Source organism: Colius striatus, chromosome 2, assembly GCF_028858725.1.
Source record: "Colius striatus isolate bColStr4 chromosome 2, bColStr4.1.hap1, whole genome shotgun sequence".
NCBI classification, from domain to species: domain Eukaryota; kingdom Metazoa; phylum Chordata; class Aves; order Coliiformes; family Coliidae; genus Colius; species Colius striatus.
Window position 1 is genome coordinate 43974117 of NC_084760.1, and position 23102 is coordinate 43997218.

The 23102-nt window shown below is 44.3% G+C and overlaps 3 protein-coding genes across 3 annotated transcripts; 1 reads left to right on the forward strand and 2 right to left on the reverse strand.

The window, feature by feature from the left end:
* The first annotated feature begins 1174 nt into the window (after positions 1-1174).
* On the forward strand, positions 1175-7209 carry LOC133624844 (antimicrobial peptide THP1-like). Its single transcript, XM_061989597.1, has 5 exons — positions 1175-1252; positions 2187-2274; positions 2651-2777; positions 5239-5329; positions 7189-7209. Exons 2-5 carry the CDS (start codon positions 2217-2219, stop codon positions 7207-7209), a joined length of 297 nt encoding a protein of 98 aa, XP_061845581.1. The 5' UTR covers positions 1175-1252; positions 2187-2216.
* Positions 7210-12315: 5106 nt separating this feature from the next.
* LOC104557149 (antimicrobial peptide THP2) lies at positions 12316-15504 on the reverse strand. Its single transcript, XM_010201306.2, has 4 exons — positions 15448-15504; positions 14040-14118; positions 13254-13374; positions 12316-12494 (listed from the first exon to the last, which is right to left on the reverse strand). The coding sequence occupies exons 2-4, from the start codon at positions 14095-14097 to the stop codon at positions 12479-12481; spliced, it is 195 nt and encodes a 64-aa protein (XP_010199608.2). The 5' UTR covers positions 14098-14118; positions 15448-15504; the 3' UTR covers positions 12316-12478.
* Positions 15505-21186: 5682 nt separating this feature from the next.
* On the reverse strand, positions 21187-22799 carry LOC104557070 (ostricacin-3). Its single transcript, XM_010201196.2, has 4 exons — positions 22763-22799; positions 21820-21905; positions 21599-21716; positions 21187-21402 (listed from the first exon to the last, which is right to left on the reverse strand). Exons 2-4 carry the CDS (start codon positions 21875-21877, stop codon positions 21390-21392), a joined length of 189 nt encoding a protein of 62 aa, XP_010199498.1. The 5' UTR covers positions 21878-21905; positions 22763-22799; the 3' UTR covers positions 21187-21389.
* Positions 22800-23102: the final 303 nt, after the last annotated feature.

The window sequence follows — 23102 nt, forward strand, 5'->3', positions numbered from 1 at the left end:
ATCACCTGTTTTAGAGACTTTAGCATGTATCCTGATGTTACTCTCACTTTATCTGAGTAATCATGTCCTGCTTATGGTTGCAATAGTTAATTTTCTTTCCAGTAAGGGTTAAAGGGCTGTGTTCTGGATTTATACTGAGAGGAATGTTGGCAACCCAAGGATGTTTTGGTTTTTGCTGAGCAGTGTTCTCACAGCATCAAGGCCTTTTCTGCCTCTCTCCCTGCCCTGACAATGAGTGGGCTGGGGAGGCACAAGAAGCTGGAAGGGAGCATTGCTGGGAGACCTGACCCAAACTGTCCAAAGGACTGTTCCACAGCAAAGGATGTCATGCCCACTATAGAAAATGGGATGAGTTGGAAGGGAGCAGAAAACATTGCTGTTTGGTTGGTGGGGAGTGAGCAATCACATTTGGCATCACTTGGTTTTGTTTTCCTTGGATTTTATTTCTCTCTCTCTTGTATTTACTTTTATTACCATTATTATCACAGTACTATATCCTTATTGTTATTATTATATTTTATTTCACTTTTGTTATTAAACTGCCCTGATCTCAGTCCATGAGTTTGCGGGTTTTCTTCCCAGTTCTCCTCCCCATCCCACCGGAGGCCATAGGTGGGACGTGAGCGAGTTGCTGCATGGTGATTAGTTGCTGGCTGGGGTTAAAGCACAAGTCACTAGAGAGACAGTCATACTTACCACTTTTGATATGTTAGGTCACAGATATCTTGTCCCAGAGGGTGTTCTTTCAATATCTGGATGGTTAGAGAGTTTTCAATATCCAGTATGCTCTTGCACATCACACGCTAAGTTGATTATTTCATCAGAAGTGATGAAGACTCCTTTCTTCTGGGACTGGGCTGGTGTCTGCATCAAACAGTTGTTGTGTCTATCCCAAAGATTTTTCTTCAAGCCACAGCAGCCCCTGTGCCGACCACGCAGTGGGATGTCACAAGATGTATTGCATGAGGATAACGGTGCAGATTGCAACAGCCTCGGGAGGTACCTCAGCCCCTGCCATTGCCTCAGAGAAGGATGAGGTGCAGCCCCATCACTCCCATGGGTCACTTTCTGATTGGCCAAGGATAGACGTGCCCATGGGAATAAGCACGTGTCCCACCCACTGGCAACAGTGTAAAACCAGGGTGTTTTGGGCAAAGTGATGATCCCAGCACTTCTGGGTGCAAGAGATTCCTGGTCAGATTGTCAGAGCCTGTTGCTGCCTTGGTGCACTCTGAGCCAATACCTTCATCAGGTAGGTGATTGCGGGGTGTCTTCCAGACTGGCCACCCATTCAGACTCTCTGTGCAAATCCATCTTCCTGGAATTGTCTAAATGGCAAACTGTTGCAAGGAGATACTTTTCCCACTGTACTGTAGAGGATGTCTGTACTTTCAGACTATGAAATCGGAAGGTTAACTTATCTTGCCTGTCCTCTTGCTCCAACCTGTGCTGGTGGTGCATGGGACATGGGTAGTAAATGTGGGACTGGGGAGTGTCTTTTCTGGGAAGCCTGGGAATGGTCAGGAGTTGAGGATGGTCACTCTAAAACTGAGCTGGGCTGACTTCTCTGAGGCCAGAGAAACAGAGGTGCTCAGGCAGGGTGTTTTGGTCAGCCAGCTTTGGGCTCGCTGCAGTGATGGAGAGCATCAGCTAACCATATAGTGTGGCATCTCCAAGTGTGACATTTCAATATATTCTTGACCCTGGTTTGGCTGTTGGTATGGCACTGAGTGATGACACTCGTGGCGTCCTGAAGTGCAAACCTTTACCGCTCTGGCATCTGATTACGAAGAGGCAGAAGGGAGAGGGCAAGGGCCCAAATGGTAATTCTTGTCTGCTGATTGTGTAGGGAAGTATATCTTGTGTCACACCTTGATCCTTTCTCTCCAAAATATTCAGCTCAAGAGACAGACAAATGCCCTACAAAAGATCTGAGGGATTATAACTTGTAAAAGCAATTTTTCTTCCCTTCTAATCTCAGCGTCAGTGAATGTTGTTATGAGCAAAATGGCAACAGCTAGGCGTGAGTCCCCCAGTCTGTGCTTTGAGTCACTGGGAAGTTACAAATGCTAACAGTTGTGATTATCTTTTTTCTGTTGGAGATCCCACTATGGTTTTTGGCTCACTGTGTGTGCCCAACCTTGTCTGTGTCCCTTCTGTGCTGTCTTAATGTGTCCTCTCTGCAGTCCCGTGAAGACCTGGGATAGACATCAGCCATGCGGATCCTGTACCTGCTCTTCCCTTTCTTTCTCTTGCTCCTCCAGGGGGCTGCAGGTGAGAAGGGAAATGGGAAGATGGGGTGGGATACGAGTCCTCATCAATGGGGCTGTCTATGTCCCATGAAGTGACCAGATTTGTCAGAGATATATATAGCGTTTGGGAGGGATTGGCTTTGATGGACAGCTGGGCAGATGAGGAACCAATATGGCAGTTCCTGGACCTCTCACTGGCTTTTCCCTCTGACTTATCCCATGTGCACACACGCTACTGCAGCAAAGATAACCTCCTATTAAAGATGTCAAGGTGTTGTGTTTGATGCTCCATGCGTGTGGGAGACTGAGATCCAGGGGGAGTATCAGCCTCTGTGGAATCATGCATTTTTTGTACAGTTATCCCATATTCAGACTCTTTGACCTCTTTCACTGTGCAGGAACCTCCCTGGCTCCAGGAAATAGGAAAGAATGCGAACGAGCCAAAGGCTTTTGTGGATTTCTTAAGTGCTCTTTCCCCTTTATTGTCAAAGGAAAATGTTCAAGGTTTTTCTTTTGCTGCAAAAGGTACGTTTTGGAAATACAAATGTTATGGTGATGGCAAAAAGAGTCATGGCAGATGGCAGATCAGTCATGGCAGATGCCCATGACTAACTCGTGGCTCAGTGCTACACATGCACTGGCCAAGACCAACACCAAGGGAGAGAAAGAAAATTGTTTGGACCTGTTCTGAGTGGAGCTGAAGGAGCCCAAGGTCAGCCAGCACCTCCCCACCCTCATTCATCCTCAGTAGACTCACTCAGGTTTTACAGAAGCTTTCCCAACTCCTTCCTTGGAGGTCATCCTTCCTTAGAGGCCTTCAAAACCCACCTAGACCTGTTTCTGTGTGACCAGATGTAGGTCGACCTGCTTTAGCTGGGGGTTGGACTAGATGATCTCTAAAGGTACCTCCCAACCATACCATTCTATGATTCTATGTTGCAAGGAGTGAAGCCTTAACTGTCCTTGGGTAGCATTGAGGACTAGAGTATCACCTCTGTTTAGCCTGATTCTGCTGCACTAGATGGTTGCTTGTGACAGGAGAGGAGGTGGGAGAGAATAGGAGAAAAGCAAGGTGCAAACTTTGATCTGTCTATGTGCTTTCTCCATGCAGTCTCTGGAGCTGAGTCCTTGAAGTCTCGTAAGCAGATCATGTCCCTTGCTTCAGGCTCCTGGAACCGTCTCCTGCCATCCTCTCCCCTCCCTACTCTGCTGTCCCAAGTGAACTGACAGCAGGATTGGAAGTGCTGATCCTGCTGGGTGTTCATGGGCTGGAGACATCTCCTCATGGTCCTGGCAGGGTTGGGGCAGAGGCTGCTTTTTCTGGCTTCAATAAAGACAAGCATTTTGGCATTGCAGCGGGTGGAACATGTGTCTATTCCCTTGTGATGGTGGCTGTGCTGTGTCTGCTGGCTCCTGATGATGGTGGGTTGGTGGCAGGAGAAAGGCCTGAGAAATGCTGGGGGTGAACACTGTGGGTGTCCCTGAGGATACTCTTGCATGGATGTATGGGGGAACTCTGAGCTTGGGTGTTTGCTGTAGATGTGATGGTGCTGCTCTGCTCCATCTGGGGAGCAGGAGCCCTGTCCTGGTCCTGTTGGTCATGAGTGTTCCTTGTCCCTGACAGCCACAGCTTCATGCACAAGGCTGTTCTGGGTGGTCTGTTCTTGTGTGGGCATGGCCCAGGCTTTCCACTCAACCCATTCCAGAGGCCTCAGAGCTCCCACCACCCAGTGGGATGGATTCCCCATCTCTCTCACCTGTAGTGGGGCAGAGCATTGCTGAGTGTCCCTCCTTGATGTCAGCACTGCAGTACCAACACCTCTACCAGCCCCAAAGCCTCTGGCCCTGCCACATGTCTCCTGGAGGGGCCTGATCCCTCAGATAACACACAAGGAAATTCTTACAGTTCCTAGAGGGAAGTAGGTCTCTCAGGCTGGCCCAAATCCTCCTCAATGACCTCTCCAAAGGGTCCTGTGGACCACAACCTGGAAATGTCCACAAGTACAGTCCCGGAGGGAGAAAGAAGGGTGTCTCCATGATCTGCTCCAATTGTGGCTCCTTTCCACAAGCTGCCCTCCTCTGGAACAGACTGCTCCAGTGTGGGTCCCCCATGGGGTCACAAGTCCTGACAGCAAATCTACTCTGCAGTGTGCTTCTTTCTATAGGTCCATGGGTTTTGACAGGAACTTGCTCCAGCATGGGCTTCCCACGGGGTCTCTGCCTCCCTCAGGCACTCACCCGCTCCGGCGTGGGGTCCTCCCCAGGCTCAGGTGGGTCTCTGCTGCCCCATGGCCTCCATGGCTGCAGGAGCACAGCTGCCTCACCATGAGCTGCACGACAGGCTACAGGAAGATCTCTGTTCCTGTACCTGGAGCACCACTTCCCCTCCCTCTTCACTCACCTTGGGGTCTACAGAATTGTTACTCTCATATTCTCAGTCCCTTCTCCTGCTGCTGAAGTTTTCTCCTGCTCAGTATGTTTTTTTCCCCTTTCTCAAAGATGTTAATCACACAGGTGCTACCACCTTGTTAACTGTCTCGGCCTGTTCCAGTGGTGGGTTCACCTTGGAGCCAACGGACATTGGCTCCATCAGACAAAGGAGAAGCTTCTGGCAGCTTCACAAAGAAACTACCCCTGTAGCCCCCCTGCTACCAAAATCTTGCCTTTCAAACCCCTTACAGCAGCCCTTCCCACAGCTCAAGGCTGACTCCTGCATTTGCTCCTGGGGCATGCCGGCTCTGTTCCTGAAGTTGAAGGTGCCTTTTGGATTCAGAACATCCAAGTCTTCTGTGACGTAAACTCCGGGGGAAGAGTTGTAGGAGTGAGTACAGCCCCAAGAGCTGTGTCCACGTCAGCTAGGGTCTTTCCTCACATCCAACAGCAGCTCCCAGCCTGATGTCCAGGTCCTGTATCCAGCACAGCAGGTTCCCACTGACTTTCTAGAATTGTTTCCTTCATGTTCATTCCTATATCATTTAATCAAAAGTTTACCAGTCACCATGAACGCCCGTTATCTCAGCAGCATGAAGCTGTTCTACTGCCCCATAGGCTTCTTTGAACAGACTCATGATGTTGTGGTAAGTCATCCTGTGAATTTAATATGGTAGAGGTAGAGGAGAAAGAGTATAAAAAGTAGAAAGCTCAATGGATAGATGACATTTTCTGTTACTGATGATATGACATGGCTGACAAGCAGTGAATTGGAGTTGTCAATATGTGTGTATTTAAACATCATCTCATGAACACATGAAGCAACCAATGTGTTATTTACCAAACATCTGATGAAACTTCAAATAAAAGCAGAGATCAAGCTCTTTCTATAATTTCAAAAAGTAAGAAGGTTTATCACACTCCTCATACTCTTGCACATCCCGTGCTAGCTGATAATTTTGTCAGATTGGAGGAGACAAGCAGAGAAAGCTTCTGTTTGGTTGGTTGGGTTTTTGTTAAGATGAATTGATGCTGCCTATACCAGGCAAAGTCTGGGCAGTTGACGCTGAGCCACCTCAGCTCCTCTGCCCCCCATGCAATGGGGTGTCACAAGATGTGTTGCATGAGGATAAGGGTGAAGATTGCAACAGGGTCAGGAGGTACCTCAGCCTCTGCCATTGCTTCAGAGGGGATGAGGTGCAGTCTCGCCATACCCACACCAATGGGTCACTTTCTGATTGGCCAAGAAAAGATGTGGCCACGGGAATAAGCACATCTCACTAAGCAGCAGTGGCATAAAACCAAGGTGTTTTGGGCAAAGCAGCATTCCTTGGCCCCAAAGGTATCTGAATGCAAGTGATTCCTGCTGCGTTTATTGCTGCCTGAAGACCAAGACCTCGTCTTGTCAGGCAAGTAACTATGGGATCTCTTTCAGGTTGGTCAGCCATTCAGCATCAGTTCAAGTCTCATTATAGTGAAATAATTTAAATATCAAATTGTTGGATATATCTGTTCAGAAAAATGACATAATCTGAGCTTTCTAGGGAAAAAGAGTAAATTGAAAATATTAATTCCTTATTAGAGCCTAAAATTTGCTGAAGCTGGATCCAGGGTTTCCTCAGCTCAGGAGAAATTGGACTATTTCTGTGGTGTTTGAAGAGGGACACCAGGATCTTGTATTCTGGGGAAATGGAACTCCATAACTTAAAGGGAAGAGACACTTCTACATGCAGCAGTACAATTTCCATCCTTTCACTCTTCAATTAACTTGAAAGGTCAGGTTTTCCTGATCTCTTTGTCCACGGAGACTCTTCTTTCCCCTCTTTCTCCTAACTGGGCAGCTGCTGCACAGAATCATTTTGTGACCATAACTTTGCTATTGCTTTTGCATCCAGTATTGACACAATCATCTCTGAAGTGTGCAAGCATTCTGTATTTTGGTTTTTGATAAGGAGATGCAGAACCCAGAGAGCACAGGCACTAGACATAACCCTTACACGATGAGCGTACTTGAAAGCATACCTAGTCTATGCCTTTGGTTCCGTCTCCCTAGAAAACATATTTAGGTCTGTTTTAGAGACAAGTGTGATGACACAAGAGGAGATGGGCTCAGGTTGTGCCAGGAGAGGTTTGGATTGGACATTAGGAAGAACTTTTTTACCAAGAGAGTTAAAGATAAGTTTTTCTGACTGCATTCTCTGAATAGCACCAGCTGCTTTTTTTACTTAAACCAGCATGAATCACCAGATATAGTGTCTACTCTGGGCTTGGGAGAAAGCACAAGGGAGAGAACCGAAACATTTTTGTTCAGGTACTGCCTTGCCTGAAACTTCCTGAAATATTGACAGGCTGGTCATGAGGTCGCATTGGTAGCCATTGTTCTTGTGAATAGGCTACAGCCAACAGCATCTTCGTTGGTTTAGGATAACACAACTGCAGTTTGGCAGGCTTCTACGTCACTGGGAGTCCCTCATGCCCTTGGTGCCTTGGTGTGTCTCCTCTACAGCCCTGTGAAGACCTGGACTAGGCATCAGTCATGAAGATCCTGTACCTGCTCTTCCCCTTCTTTCTCCTGTTGCTCCAGGATGATGCAGGTGAGGGGGTGAGTTGCGAGTCCCCATCCGTGAGGTCTTCTACATCCCAGGAAGTGACCATGTCTTTTAGAGATGCTCAAAGCAGGGAACAGTTTTGCAGCTTTCCTCCAGCTTGAAAAGCCACGTTATGGGATATACTATAGGATGGTCTCACAATGGCCCTTCCTTTGAGGAGCTGGTGTGTGGAGAAAGCCATCCAGGAATAAGATCTTGGCTTCTTCTGAGGATTAGGGAAGAATTTAGCTGCTGCTCTGGGGGGTGTCTCCAGATGAGCTCCCATTGCAATTGCTGGAGTCTCAGCCTGTGCAGCCTTCCCTACTCGTGAAAAAAACAGATAGGGAAATCACAGACATTTACACCTTTTGAGGACCTTTAGATGTTTGTGATTCTGAGATATCAAAGCTTAATGAGATAGCCAATGCTCTATGGAAGAGCTGCTCCTTCTGCAGGGACAGTAAGAGGACAGAAAGTATCCCTTTGCTTCACAAACAGTCAGGGATACCTGCGCCTCAGGGCTTTAGCCAGCAGCTCTTCTAGGAAGTTTACTTCTTAATGAAGGTGCAGTTGTGGTCGTTTTAATAGATGGTCCACAAAGTGGGTTTGAAATCCTGGTGGAGTGCAAGCCCTTCTGGAATTACAGAGTATTGTCCCAAATGTTAGTTCCCTTTCCATTGTTTCTCTGTACAGGTGCATCTCTGCATCCAGGGAATGAAGGTCAGTGTAAGCAAGAAGGGGGATTCTGCAGTTTTTTGACATGCTATCACCCTGATCACATCTTTGGAAGATGTTCAACATTTATGGTTTGCTGCAAAAGGTAAGTTGTAAAGTCAAACATTGAGGCACTGGCCCTCTGCTTTGCTGTCTGAAACAGAGCTACTGTTCTCTTTACATCCACACTACTGAATAACAGCCTCCTGTTGGGAGGCAGAGGCCAAGCAAGGAAGGTTACATTCCCTTGATAAATCTACTTGAACTCGCGCTGTGTCGGGCTGAAGCAACCCAAAATCAACCAAGACCTTCCCAGTGCTCTCAAGACCCATGAAACTAGATGGCAGCTTTCATGAAGACTTCCCATGCTGAAAAGTCTTGGAAAATTAAGTTTGGAAAAGTGGTGTTGGAAAAGTGCAGTTTGGAAAGTGAAGTTTGATCTTTGTGAGTGTAAGGGACAGGACCATCTCCTTGGGGTTTCTCAAGAGCCTTGGGTTCCAGGCTGCAACCACTAAGGAAAGAACAGTTCCAAGTCATCTTCAGTAAGGATTAGAGTTTATTTGAGGAAGGATTGTCTGGTAATTCCCTGTAGATCCTTGTAATGGAAGTGGCAAAGAGACTATCAGAGGAAAACAAAAAAGGAACACAAGAAATAAATGTGCTTTGTTTATGCAGGAAATGGTGATGGATCCTTGGACTTTCCCAGTAGGATGTCTCCCTCACTTCTGGCTCCTGGAAGTATGTCCTACTCTCCTGTCCCTTCCCTGCTCTGCTGTCCCAGGTGGGCTGACAGCAGGAGTGGAAGTGTTGATCTTGTTGGGTGCTCATGGGCACTCCTAGACTGGAGACATTCCCTCATGGGTTTGAAGTGGTTTGGGCAGTCTGCTTTTCTCACATTCAATAAAGACGTAGTTTCACAGACTGGTTGATGCTGGAAGGGACCTCTGAAGCTCACGTAGTCCAATCCCCTTGTGCAAGTTGACCACTCAGAGCTGATTACTGCAGAATATGTCAAGATGGCTTTTGAATATTTCCAAGAATAGAGACTCTGTAGTTTCCTTGGGCCTGTGACAGTGACAGTGCTTGGGCCACGCTCACAGTGAAAAAGTGTTTCCTGATCTTCAGAGGAACCTCCTGTGCTTCAGTGTGTGTCCATGGCCTCTGGTCCTGGCACTGGGCACCATCAGAAAGAGCCTGGCTCTGTCCTTGCATCCTGCTTCAGATATTTATACACATTAAGATACCCTTATGAACCTTCTTTTCTCCAGCCTGAACAGTCCCAGCTTTGCAGCACTTCCTCAAAGGAGAGATGCATCAGTCCCTTCATCATCTTGAAGGCCCTTCATTGTTCTCTCCCCAGAATGTCCACATCTCTCATGGACTGGGGAGCCCAGAACTGAACACAGTACTCCAGATTTGGCCTCACAAATACTGAGTAGAGAGGAAGGGCCAGCCTCCTCATCCTGCCCAACTTCCTAGAGTACCAGCCCTTCGTCCCAGTTTGGTGTTATCTGCAAGCTTGCTGATGATAACCTATAGCTGAAAATTTCCTGATTTCTAGGGAAGAAACAAGTTTCCTACTTCTCTTTTCCCCTCTGGAGACCACAAGAGAACAGCCCTGTTGCTCTTTGCTACAGGACACTAATATCAGCCCTTCTACAATCCAGTACGCAAAGCTGTGCTGCAGCTGCAGGTGAACGTGTGTCTGCATGGATCTGTGTGTGACCAAAATACTTGCCAGGGAGAAGAGTAGCCAGGCTGTTGGTAGAATCCCAGAATGGTGGGGGTTGGAAGGGATCTCCAGAGCTCATCCAGTCCATCCCCCTGCTTATTTCCCTTGATCAGAGGGCACAGGAATGTATCCACATCCTCCCTGGGCAGCCTGGGCCAGGGCTCTCTCACCTCAACAGCAAACAAATTTCTCCTCCTGTGCCAGTGGCACTTGCTGGGTTCCATCTTGTGCCCGTTACCCCTTGTCCTGGCACTGGCCACTACAGAATTAAGACTTGACCCATCCTCTCCACACCCGTCCTTTAGGGATTTCTCAGCATTGATGAGGTTCCAGCCTCATCCTTCTCTTCTCCAGGCTGGACAGCCCCAGGTCTCGCAGCCTTTCTTCCTCACAGAGATGCGCCAGTCCCCTGATAATCTTTGTAGTCCTCTGCTGGCCTCTCTCCAGCAGTTCCCTGTCCCCCTTGAGCTGGGGAGACCAGAACTGGACACAGGACTCCAGATGAGGCCTCAGCAGGGCAGAGGAGAGGGGAGGAGAACCTCCTCTGACCTGCTGGCCACACTCTTCTTGATGTATCCCAGGATGCCATTGGCCTTTTTGCACACGAGGGCACATTGCTGCTCATGTTTAGTTTGCTGCCCACCAGCACTCCCAAGTCCCTCCCCAAAGAGCGGCTCTCCCACAACATATACAATATGCAACACATATGGGGGGATTCAGTCCCTCCGACTTAATTTGAGTGACTACAGGCACAGTGGTGGCTAAACTCCCATAGCTAGTAGAGTCAGGAGTGTCACAGCCAATTGAGTCAGGAGAACCAAGTGAGGATGGATTCAGTTGCTTGACTGTTGACCAGAGTGTCATTTCTAGTGCTTTGTGATATTCTACCCAGTCTCCACGTGCTATTATGGAAGAGTCAAAAGCTCTTGCAAGCCCTGTCTATTAGAGGATTGTGAAAATGAAAATCTAATTTTAAATGTCATAGGTCAGATCGTCTAATGATCTTTTCTATATAGTTCATTTACACCACTGAACACTGTTTATTGTCAGAAATAGTAAAAGGAATAGCAGGCTAAATGTTGCATTTGTATAACCTATTTTTGGCTAAAAGTAAGTACAATATAATACAACATAATTATCCTGCTTATTGAACAACTGTGTTCTTTGTAAACTAGTGTCTTTGTACAACTGTATTTTTCTGCAAATGACAACTAAAATACCCTGGTGATTTCTAGGCACAGATTTTCGCTGCTCTGTTCTGATGTCACTTCCCCCTCTTAATGTAGGGTGCCAGACTTGCTTTCAACTATAAAGCTTTTACACATTCTCTTTGTTTTTCTCTTAGCAGTGTCAGATAGAGAGCAAGTCTACAGTTCACATAAAAAAACACTCATAAAACCCATTCATAGGCATTTTTTAATGTGCCAAATCACTTTAGAACTGCTGTTTGAGAGCGGACGCAATTAAGCTGCTGTAAATGCATGCAGGAGAGGCCTGAAGCCTGAGATTCTATTTCAATGCATGACCATGTTGGATGTTTAGTGCCTCTTCTAGATCAATTGTCTCTAGGGGACAATGGTACCCTCTCGACCTCCTTTGATGTGTGAGCAAGCCCTGCCAACTGTCTCACTGCACAACACAGTCTTGCTGTCAGGTAGCACCAGGCAGAGTGTCTACAACTTGCCCAGACGTGTATTCCTCCAAACACATTTTCCAGACTTTGAGTTATGACTTGAACACAGGAAATCATGCCATAGAGGACTAGAAGGTGGATAAATTTGTGAAGATAAATTTGAAGATAAATTTGTTCCTGAAGATAAATTTGTTCCTTGCTAAGGCGTGCAAAGAAATATTCACAGGACATATAAATGCTGTCATTGTGACAGGTAGACAAAATCCCCTCCTGAGCAACATTTCAGAAATGTGTTTGTCCTGATGGAGAACTCGGGGAGTATGGTAGAAGGACAGAGAGAGGAGGTAAGGAAAAGAGACCACTGTAAACTGTTCTCCATCTATTATCTTTTATGCATCCTCTCAGAGGGACAGGTGAAAAAGAGAAGCAAAACTTACCTCCACTACTGTGAAATCACAGGACAAACAACTTCAGGAGGGAAAAGAACTAGCACAATGTGTCGCACTATTAAAAAAAAACCTGTATCTTTCCTGGGATGCTCATGGGTATCTTCCAGAAGCCTGAACTTTGAGTTTCATGTGCTGATATTTGAATGGATGGTGAGTGACTGAGTGTTAAGCTATTTCTATTTCTCTACCCAACCCCTGCCTCCAATATTTTTCTATAGCAAGAAAAAAAAGGTTTTGGCATCTGAATATGTTCCTGTAAAGGGAAGTTGAGTTCTTCCAACTAGCCTGTCTCTCGGTACTGGAGGGTAAGGCCTTCAGTCCATATTTGTCTAGCCCTGGACAGCTATATGTCTCAGAAAAGCTCAAATGAAAGAGTGATTTGTACTGTGAATTATTGCCCTCTGAGATTTGTATGTCAAAACCCAGATAAGATCATCATTCTCAGCCCGTGCGATAGACACCCATGTTTGAGTGACGAGAATGCCAAGCAACAACAATTTATTCAAAAGGAAGGGAAGCAGTGCTGAATACATTTGGATTTACTCTACATCATAAGGCTTTTTGCATTAAAAACGAAAGGCACATGAGGCTTTGTAGCAGGATCAGATGGTCTTTGCAATGTGGAGATTCAAAATAAATTCCTATTTTCATTGCTCTTGAATGGACAGTCCATGAAGTTTTTATATCTGCCATGGCCTGTGCAAAGAAGAAAAGTAAGATTCAGATTCTCTTTCTGCTTGTATTCCTTCCCTACTTACTCTCAGTCCACACATCTTTTCCTCTTGGGTATAAATACTTTCCAAAATTTCTCTTATGACACTGTTGCACTTTCTGCACACATCTGTTGACACTCGGAGATCTGTGCTCACCCTGCAACATACTGTAGCTAGCAACAGGACAAGGGGTAATGGGATGAAGCTGGAACACAAAAAGTTCCATTTAAATAAAAAAACCCCTATTTTACTGTGAGGGTGACGGAGCAGTGGGACAGGCTGCCCAGGGAGGTTGTGGAGTCTCCTTCCTTGGCCATCTGGACATGTTCCTATGCCACCTGATCTAGGTGAACCTGCTTCTGCAGAGGGATTGGACGAGATGATCTCTAAAGGTCCCTTCCGTTCTACGATTCTATGAACTGAATTCCCCTCTGTTCCTCATACAACACAGCAGCACAGTTCTGCAAATACCCAACCCTGGTATTTGACTCTGGCACAGGAACTGCAAAGGGGTCAAACAGAGCTGCGACAGCACACAGCTGACAGCTCCAACTGCACTTTATCTTTCTATTATGTTTTTATCATCTCAGGGGAAAGAGTAGTGTGGAGCTCAACGTCCTTCAACCCTTGCCTGTCCTCATAGCATAACAGGGTTTTCACTTTATATCCAATCTGAACATTTTAGAGTTAAGAGTACAGGCAAAATAGCCTGCACAAAAGCCCTGGTGAATGGCACACTCACGATTTACAGCAGGAGCGGAACCCAAAGCAACTTCCAACTCTAACCAGGTGGATGGGACATCTTCCAAAATGACAGGACCCGTTTCGACAGAGAAACATTTTCCGATGGGGTGAAGATAAACCTGCAACAATAACAACAACAAAAATTCCTTCCCTCTTATTCTGAAGAGCAGGGCAGTGCAGTTGTAATGCCAACAGGGTTTAGCACCTCTAGAGCTGCCTTCACCATCAACCTGCCTTAAGGGCTGTTACCTAGATTTGACCATGTTGAAAGGTCATGTAGGAGCTGAGATTATAAAGTAGATCTACACCTTGCAGAGGTAGGATCTTTAGATCACAGCACATCTAAATGGATGGCCTTAAAGTCCAGATGGAGAATGGTAACTCATTGTCCTTTACCTTATGGAAAAGGATCACGGATTCAGGGGCTTTAATACTGGCTCCTATCGGAAAATAATTGGCCCGGCTTCATTTTTATTTGCATATGCACTGCAGAGTCTACTGTTATTTAAAAATCGTGGCCATCACAGAGACCATCTCAGGTGTGTAACACAAGAGTGTTTAGCGCAATATTTTTAGGAAGACAGTGGAAGTGAAAATCATTTTTCTTCATAAGTCATAATTTCACCACCTTTGAAAGAGTTTTCATGGGGGAGCACAGGCACTGAATTCTTTGTCTAACTCCTGCTCAGTTTCTAATAATCTTAACCAATAGTGGTTAAAATGTGCTGAGAAGTTTATCTCAGGTGCTCAAAAATCCCCTTCTAGCATCTCTGTTCCATCTTACCTGGAGAGACCTGGAGTGCCAAGAAGAAGAGAGAAAAGAGCAGGTAAAGGATCTTCATGACTGCAGATTTGCTGTGTTGCTGTAGGGAAGAGGACCAAGAAAGATGTGTGACAGATAGTCCCAGGGATCTACAGGCTTCTGAACTGTACAAATACTGTGTCACTCAAAATAGCATTTATATTGCCTTTTTCTTGAAGCTTTCAAAAAGAACCAGTAAGATACATATGACATGGTGACTTCTGTGTGAGTGTTTTTTTGGAAATGTATGAATATGGGGCAACATGCTCTCAGGTTATGTGATTGTGAAGTTATTTTCATAATTTGATTGCTTGGATTTCTTTTACATCTTGCCAGTAGTCCTTAGCCAAAATGAAATCATCGTTCTATCTTTAGCTAATAGTTTTATTAATAAACAACACTAAGCAAAATGAGGTGATTATACAGTCAAACTTAAAAACCTCAGGGGAAAAAAGCCTATTCATTTTGCAGTGTTACAGTTTTTTCAAGAAACAACAGCTAAAATCAGCTTGCTCAAAATCTGCAGTCTTACTGTACAGGCAGCAGTTTTAGAATGGTAATGTACAACCAAATCATTTCCCATTTGACAAATGAAATTTGAAAAGCAACCATATAATGCCTTCATTGAAAGACTTAATAATTGAAGTCATATCAGCAAAATGTGATAAGATAGCCTGGAAGGGGGCTTATGGATAAAGAAGGGGTAGCTAATGGCACATATCTTGGCATTAAAGAATCTTCTGATCTGTTACAAATTATGTTCTCTTAAGCAAGCAAGAGAAATGTGCTGAAATGTATTTGTACAAACAGAATAATAGAATCAGAGACTCATTTAGGTTTGAAGAAACATGTAAAGATTAGTAAGTCCAGCTGTTAACCCAGCACTACCACATCCACCACTAAACCATTTCACTAAATGGTAGAGGGGAATGGTAGAGGGATGGTACAAAACAGCTTTGTAATTCATATTAGAAGTTCAAACAAATGTCTATAAATTAGAAAATATCAGGAGAAAGAATGAGTCAAAGGTAGCAATAATGAAAATGAAAGAAAGCTTTTAACACAGACACAGATAAAAATATATGTACTGGTTTCCATACATTTCTCTGGACCACAGACCTCTCTAAAGTAACCTGTCCCAGCCAGATTTTTTTGCCAGAAGATAGTAAGCAAAGTATTTTTAACAAAGTATTCTAGGTATTAACATGTATTTTAACTGCTTATTTAACCTGTGTAATTTCTGGACAGCTTATATTAACCTTTTTTTACTAACCTATTAATTTAGGATAATAATGTAGAAATTTGGGGTTTTAGTTTGGCTTCTTTTTTCTTTTGAGGAAAAGACAATAGCAGACTTAAAAAGAAAGACTGAAAAGAACTGAGAAATTACCAGGTATCAGGTGAGCTGAGAAGACAGACAGGACTTACTTTTGGTTCCTTCCCTCCAGAGGGCTTTGACTGTTGAGCTGGAGAGCCTCTTTTATAATGTGTTCCCTAGGGGAAGTGACAACTGCTTTCTCTTCTCAGTAAGTACACACAGAGCCAATCAAAAAATTACCCATCTTTTTGGTGACTCAAGTTGCTTTTCATTTTGCAGTGAAAAATCAGGATTTCTCTCCAAAGCAAATGAAGCTTTTCTTCTGGAAAGTCCCAGGTTATTCATGTAATACCTGTTGTGACACTCCAGTTTGTGTAAGATACGTTAAGCCACCACGGTATATATGAAACATCTTGGAACGTCCGTTGAACTGTTCCTGCTTTGGAGCAACATAATCCATTGCAATACAAACTATCTGTGTGCTTCTCTGCACACTCAGTTACTTTATTTTCTGTTCAGTAAATACAGAATAACACAGAGTGGACTAAGGCAAATGTCCATTGGATTAGTGGCCAGTGGCCACCTAGGATGCTTAAGTCAAGAGCACAAAATGTACTGAAATAGAGTGACTGCTGATACCTTAGGATATAAACTTCATTTTTTTTTTAATGCCAAAGAGAAAGTTAAATGTTAGCTGGTATACAAGGGAGTAGTTGTGAAATGCCTAAAACAATGAGGCTATGCCTGAAACAATGAGGCTATGCCTGAAATAGTGAGGCTATTAAGGTAGGAACATTGTGAAACTTGAAGCACGAGTGATCCAGATATCTTGACCTACAAGGAGTTGCTCAAAAAGAAATAAAAATAAGAGTTCACTCAGAGGACAACTACGAAAATACTGGCAGGGGTCTCTACAACCACCAAGGACCAGTGAAAGAGACCCTTATGAATCCAAATGACGGTGTAAATATGGTAATAAGTTCCAGGAAACAGAATGAATAAAACCTGAAACCCGGTACAGATGTTCAAATTCAAATGGAAAAAGCCCTGTGCAACCTGGCCTGTCTTTGAAACTGGCTCTGATTGGAGGGATGGATGGATCAGATGGTCTTCAAATACCCATTCCAACTTACATTGTTTTGTAGTTTATTCAATAGCAAAATCTATCTGAATTCATAAATCAATATAAAGAAGATTTGAGGAACCTCATCATATTTTCTAAGGTCTAGTGATCCTTTCCTACCTACTGATGTTCCAAGTCACTTGCTAACATGACAACTAACTATCCAAAGACACTGATATGAAACATTTTTTTGGATCATATTTTACTTCACACCTCCCTTCAGTCAACAAACAAATGTTGTTCTTCTCCAGGCTGAACACCCCCAGGGCCCTCAGCCCCTCCCCAGCACACTTGTGCTCCAGCCCCTTCCCCAGCTCCGCTGCCCGGCTCTGGACACGCTGCGGCCCCTCAGTGTCCCTCTGGCAGTGAGGGGCCCAACACTGAACACAGCACTCGAGCTGCGGCCTCACCAGGGCCCAGCACAGGGCACGGCCACTGCCCTGGGCCTGCTGCCACACCACTGCTGATACAAGCCAGGGTGCCACTGCCCTTCTTGCCCACCTGGGCACCCTGCTGGTTCATCTTCAGCCGCTGGCACCAACCCCCTCCAGGCCCTTTCCTTGCGGGCAGCTTTCCAGCCCCTCTGCCCCAGCCTGGAGCGTTGCCTGGGGTTGCTGTGGCATATTTTCTACATATCTTATTTTCTACATATTTTTGAAAGTGAACTATTTTTGCAGCATATAAAAATGATTGTTGGATTTCTGGTGTGTCTATGAACTTCTGTCCATAAAGCATAAAATGCACAGAATAAAATTGCAAAAGTTGCAGTTACTTCACAGCTTGCCAAAAGTTTGTGGTTAAGTTGCCTGCCAACTGTTGCTGTTACTCAACCTGATTCCTCAAGGAAACAAAGATGTATCTTTAACTTTTATCACATTGAAGGTCCCTCTTGTGAGTAACGTTAAGGAATTGGCTTTAATACTGTGCAGTCTTGAGACTGTTAATTATCAATTCTACATGGTCACTCCCATTGTTACCATCAAAATACCTCTGCCTGGGGAAAGATGGGAAAGGAGAAGCAGAGGAGATGGAACAGCTTTGTTCATCCAAAATTCATTGTAATGAGGCAGTCTTACCTAGATTTTAGGTTATGGCTCTTAGGGTGGATAACTTTTCCATCCCCACCTACAGCTTCTGTTCTTATGAGCAGGAGTCAACCAGTTTTGTACATCAGAAGGGAGTGTTTTGCCCTGCACAATCTCAGCATTTTTCTCTAGTGTCTTTTTCTGGTAGACCTGACTTACACCAGGATCACAGTAGCACCAACTACATATTCCTTCATCCAAGGTACTTGGGTAGTAAAGTTCATGGGATCCAGCCCAGCTAAGCTGGGCAGCACCTCATAATCATTTGCCTCTTGACATTAGGTAATTAATCCTCTGTACTCAAATCATTATCTACTTTCTCACTATCTTCAGTGCAGAGGAAAAGGGAATCTTCATTGAGAGTTTCCTTCTGATGAAATAACATGGGGTTTTTGTTGTTTGTTTCAGTAACGTTTAGACAGTTACGTTTCTCTATCTCCATGGCAACTCTTCACTCTAACTCCAACTTCACTCAAACTTTGCTCTAACTTCTTTAAACTGGAGTTGACCAACAATGCCACACTCCCCCACCCATTTCAGATCCAGATTACACAGTCCTCTTTAGAGGAAGAGAAATATTATGATAGGGTCAGCATTTGATGTGATAATATAGTACTTAGAGCCCTGGAACAAGAATTGTTAGATGGAGCCTGAAGTGCTGATCTGTCTGATGCAAATAGGAAGTATATTAAGTATTAAATATTGAGGGAAGCGTCTTCACAATGAGACTGTAGAGTGTCATGAGGAGAAATGGCTTTCATCCTTTTCAGATTAAGACATTTGTGCCAAGATCACTTCCCAGATAGGAGGGAGGATCTTGCTTCCATCTTAGGAATCTGTATCTAGCACAGCAGATGAGGCAATTAAGAGCAAAAGGGAAATCTCAAACTGCTCCTAGCAGTTTTCTGGTGAAAAAAAACAAACCAAAACAAACAAGCAGCAAATATTATGGACATATTTCAGCAGTATCTCCTCTGTTTAAAATGCCATCACACTAAATACCTGTCTACTGTTCCATCCTTGATCTCCAGAGGATGTTTTTTTCATGGCAATGAAGACTCTAGGCATCTGGAAGTTAATTTACACAGGCATGACTAGAACATTGGGACCAACAAAAGGCTGAGCCCTAGCAACTTGTCAAAGAGCAGGTGTTTTAGTGTGCTCCAAAGAGGAGCTACATAGAGTAACAGTGATGGCTGTTGGCCTAGTTAACTACAGACTGCTCCTCAATCCCTTAACCTCTTTCATTGCACTGAACTGAATTCTAGCCATAAGTATAACCCATGCACAGGACATCAAGGTGTTTTGATGCCACTGTGGAGTGTATAGTGCAGAAATTCAGTCTTCCCTAGATCAGCTGCAAAAGCTACTAGCAGTTACACTGCCAAAGCATATCCATCAAAAGGAGGATAACCAGTATTTAGATATTGTTCTATCTAAATGATTTTGCAAGGTGTATAGTAAAAGTTAGTTAACAGATAAAGTGTTGATCCAAAGTTAGATCATCTGCACTGACAATGAATGGATACACAGTATAAACTTCAAACAGTAACAAAAAGTATTTAATCAAGATTGAGACTTTAGTGATAACATAGCTATCTTGAATAACGAGGGAGAAAAGTTGAAATTAAGATCTATACGAACAAATTTGCCCTCTATTTTATTTTATTACTTGACAGCTGATCAAAGGTATCAGGGTACTGGTGCAGGGCTGAGCCTCCTGGTTTAAGGACCATGCTGTGACTGGCAGGCATGCAGTGTGTGTTCAAAGCTCGGTACATAACCTAAAGATTCTAAAAAACAAAGAATTTATGTAAACTGAATTGTGTTTTCTAGAGACAAATGACAGGAGTGATCACACCAACTTTACCTGTTCTAGGGGTAAACATCAAAGTCCAAGCTAGTTTCACTGCTCATCCCTTACAGTTAGTGGAGAGAAACTCTTTACAAGATTTTAAACTGAAGTATAAGCATTTACAATAAGAGTGCTAGAATAAGAGCGAAAGTAACAGTAAGAAACGTATAAAATCCAGAAACATTACATTAGGAGATGTTGTGCTTCAGAGTCTCCTGTAAGCTGAAAAGCCATAAGCAATCATTCTGTAGAACAGTATAAAAGGGATCTGTGTCTCTCACAAAACCAGCATTTCCCCTTCAAGGCTTTTTTTATATACTTGGGCACCTCTTCAAACCCCCCTAGTAAGCTATCGAGAGTCAAAATCACCCTGGTTTGATAATATATTTGACTGCACACTGTTCTGCGCATATTCAGCAACTACATCTGAGAAGATAATGGCCAAAACACTATGTTAACGCATCCATAACATTCGGAAATGTGTTTGCTAGTCTCTTTCCTTATTTGTTACTTTATTCTGGTTTGTGTCACTGTCAAGGGTCTGATGTTATCCAAAATGTTTTTGGTTTTCACTTGCATAAGGTCCCTTGAGAAGTGAAATTTGTCAGATGCCTCCAGGCCTTCTGAAGGAAGCATCTGGAGATATCTTGACATTTTTTACACTACTACACCATGATGGCAGGGAAAAAGAGAATGAAAGAATGGATTCCTTCTCTAACCTCTCAGTCAGAAATATATAATCTCTTTAAAAAGCAGTCTGGAAACTACCAGAATCATATCATCATAGACTCGTAGAGTGATAAGGGTTGGAAGGGACCTTTAGAGATCATCTAGTCCAGTCCACTGCTAAAGCAGGTCCACCTAGATCAGGGGTACAGGAACATATCCAGGAGGCTTTGGAAACCTCTCAAGAAGGAAACCCCACACCCTCCCTGGGCCAGGGCTCCCTCACCTTAACACCAAACAAGTTTTCCCTTGTGTTTAACTGGAACTTTTTGTGTTCCAACTTTTGTCCATTACCCCTTGTCCTGTCACTGGACACTACAGAAAAAAGTGTCACCCCATCCTCTTGGCATACACCTTTTAAATATGTGTGTTAATGAGATCCCCTCTCTTTCTTCTTCAGGCTAAACAGCCTCAGTTCCCACAGCCTTTCCTCATCAGAGAGATGTTCCAGTCCCCTCAGCATCTTGGTAGCCCTGCACTGGCCTCTCTCCAGCAATTCCCTGTCTCTCTTGAACTTGAGAGGCCAGAACTGGACACAGGAGTCCAACTATGACCTCACCAGGGCAGAGAAGAAGGGGAGGAGAACCTCTCTTGACCTGCTGCCCACGCTCTTTTTGATGTCCCCAGGATGCCATTGGCCTTCTTGGCCATGAGGGGACATTGCTGGCTCATGGTTAGTCGGCTGCCCACCAGAACTCCCAGGGTCATCTCAACACAGCTGCTTTCCAGCAGGTCAGTCCCTTGCAGGACACAAGCACCATGAAATCATCACAAAGAGAAGCTAGGTTTCATCTCTCAGTCACTGTGGGAATGTTCCAGGAATATGTCCATTTGGGAAGTAGGGGATGAAGTGACCTCTGTTTTCTCTGAGAGTGCAGTGTGGTGCAAGTAGAGAAAAATCTAGCTGTAAAACCACCAGCCCACCTGTGTGTTACAACCCATGATGTGAGCAGTTCTACAAAATTTCCCCTCCTTCCCTAAAAAAAATCACCCAATATTCAATCGTACGAATGCCATTGTAACTGATTTTATTAAAAGCGGGGAAAGAAAGAATTTCTGCAGTGTTGCCTGGCTCAAGTTTGTGTTTTTGTAGATGCTGATGTTTGCTTCAATGCATAGGAAGATGAGAACTTTTCATTGCAGCAGGAACTGCGGTCACAAGGGGTTGATTTAGAGGTCTTTTAGCAGAAGCAGAAAAGGCTTCCAAGGAGAATCCAGGGAATCTTCAGCGCCTCCACCTATTGCATGGAGAAGAAGAGAGAAATTCAGTTTACCCACTGGTAGGTTTTCTGCAATGAAGTTGTCTTTATTTCATGTCATCAGCATAGGTTTGGCATTGGTGAATTGAGACAGGATGGTGTCAGGAGCTCTGCCTGAAGAAAAGATAAGCAGGATGTCACTTGCTGCCGTGGCATTTGATACACTTCTACATACCTTCTGCAGCAAGAAAATCCATTAGGACATCTTCCAACCTGACGAAATGGGTACTGACATGTCCCTGGGGTGCAGTATCCATTTTGGGCTGCACAAGAATTGAATGGCCTATGTTGACCTGCACAGGGAAAAGAGAGTAGTCATTTATTGTGGAAGTCAGAAAAGGTGGATGAATTATTTTTCTCTCTTGTAATTCCTCTCTATCTCCCCTCACATCTTACCTGCAATTCCTTGGAGCATTATGAAGAGGACAATCAGGAGCTGGTAAATGATCCTCATGGCCACAGCTGGGATGTAAATTCCTTACCTGTAATGAGCAGAGACCACAAAACTGAAAGACGCTGAAGGGAGAGTTCCCTCCTGACAGAGAGATGTGGAGCTGTTTAAAACCTATCCTGAGTGACCAAAGCCAAAATCTTATAAAATCCAGTGGATTTTAGTGAAAACTACATCCTTGCAGACACTACAAACTTCAGTGAATATACCTCTAAGCAACCTGACCCAATTAGCCCCACTTTGAGCATGGACTCAGACTTGAACCTCCTGGATTTCCTTCAAACCCACATTATTCTAGGAGTCTATGGTCTTTTGGTGTTGTTTTTTTCTTAATATTAGTCTTATTTAAAAATTATTTTCCAGACCTCTGTTACAACAGGCAGGTTACTTTGGTACCAACACAGACCCACAAATTTATTCACGTTCAACCTATGGTAAATCACAGTGTTCGTAGGCCAAGCTAACCTTAGGAAAGCCTAAAACAGGCACCTCCTGAACATCACTTTAGGTGACAACTCACTCAAAATGCTGTTGGAGTTCAGGCAAGATATGTAGCTCAAAACGCAACTCTGAACTGCTGTGCTCAGTAGATGCCTGTTTCTGTAGGAAACTACACATTTCTTAGCCAAAAAGCTATCTCTCTGATGCCTTGAACAAGGTTTTCTGGGTCTCTGCTTACTCATCTTGGCAACCAGCAATGACAATTTCCTCCTGCAAGCCCTGCAAGTAAGAAAATCGTGATTCCGTATAATACCTATAGGATGGATGCACTCACTGAAGTAATGAGAGGAGAGAGGGTAAGAAAAGAAGTATACTTGTTACACTGGAGATTAATTAAAGGAAAAGAAGTATATGAAGGCAAAGAGATGAAGGACCAGAACCAGTTACCAGCAAGGAGATGGAGGATCACTGCTTCTGTCTCTCTCTTCTCCAGCTTGCACCAGACTCAAATACACCTCCTTAATATAAAGGTTTGGGGATGCAGTCAGTGCAGTCAGTGGCCAATGAAAAAAGCCTTTTCCAATCACATTTGTCCTTTTCTGGGTGATGGGTTTTGTCCAATGAGAAAAGAGGGTTCGCTTTGAGACTATTTTCACTGCAAAGCCCCTGATCTTTGTGCAATCCATCTTAGACCATCCAAGTTTATGTAAGATGCGTTAGGCCACAGAGTTATGCAAAATACCTGAGAGCCTGCAATGACTACTCCTTTCAGTCCTGTGGCTCCCTG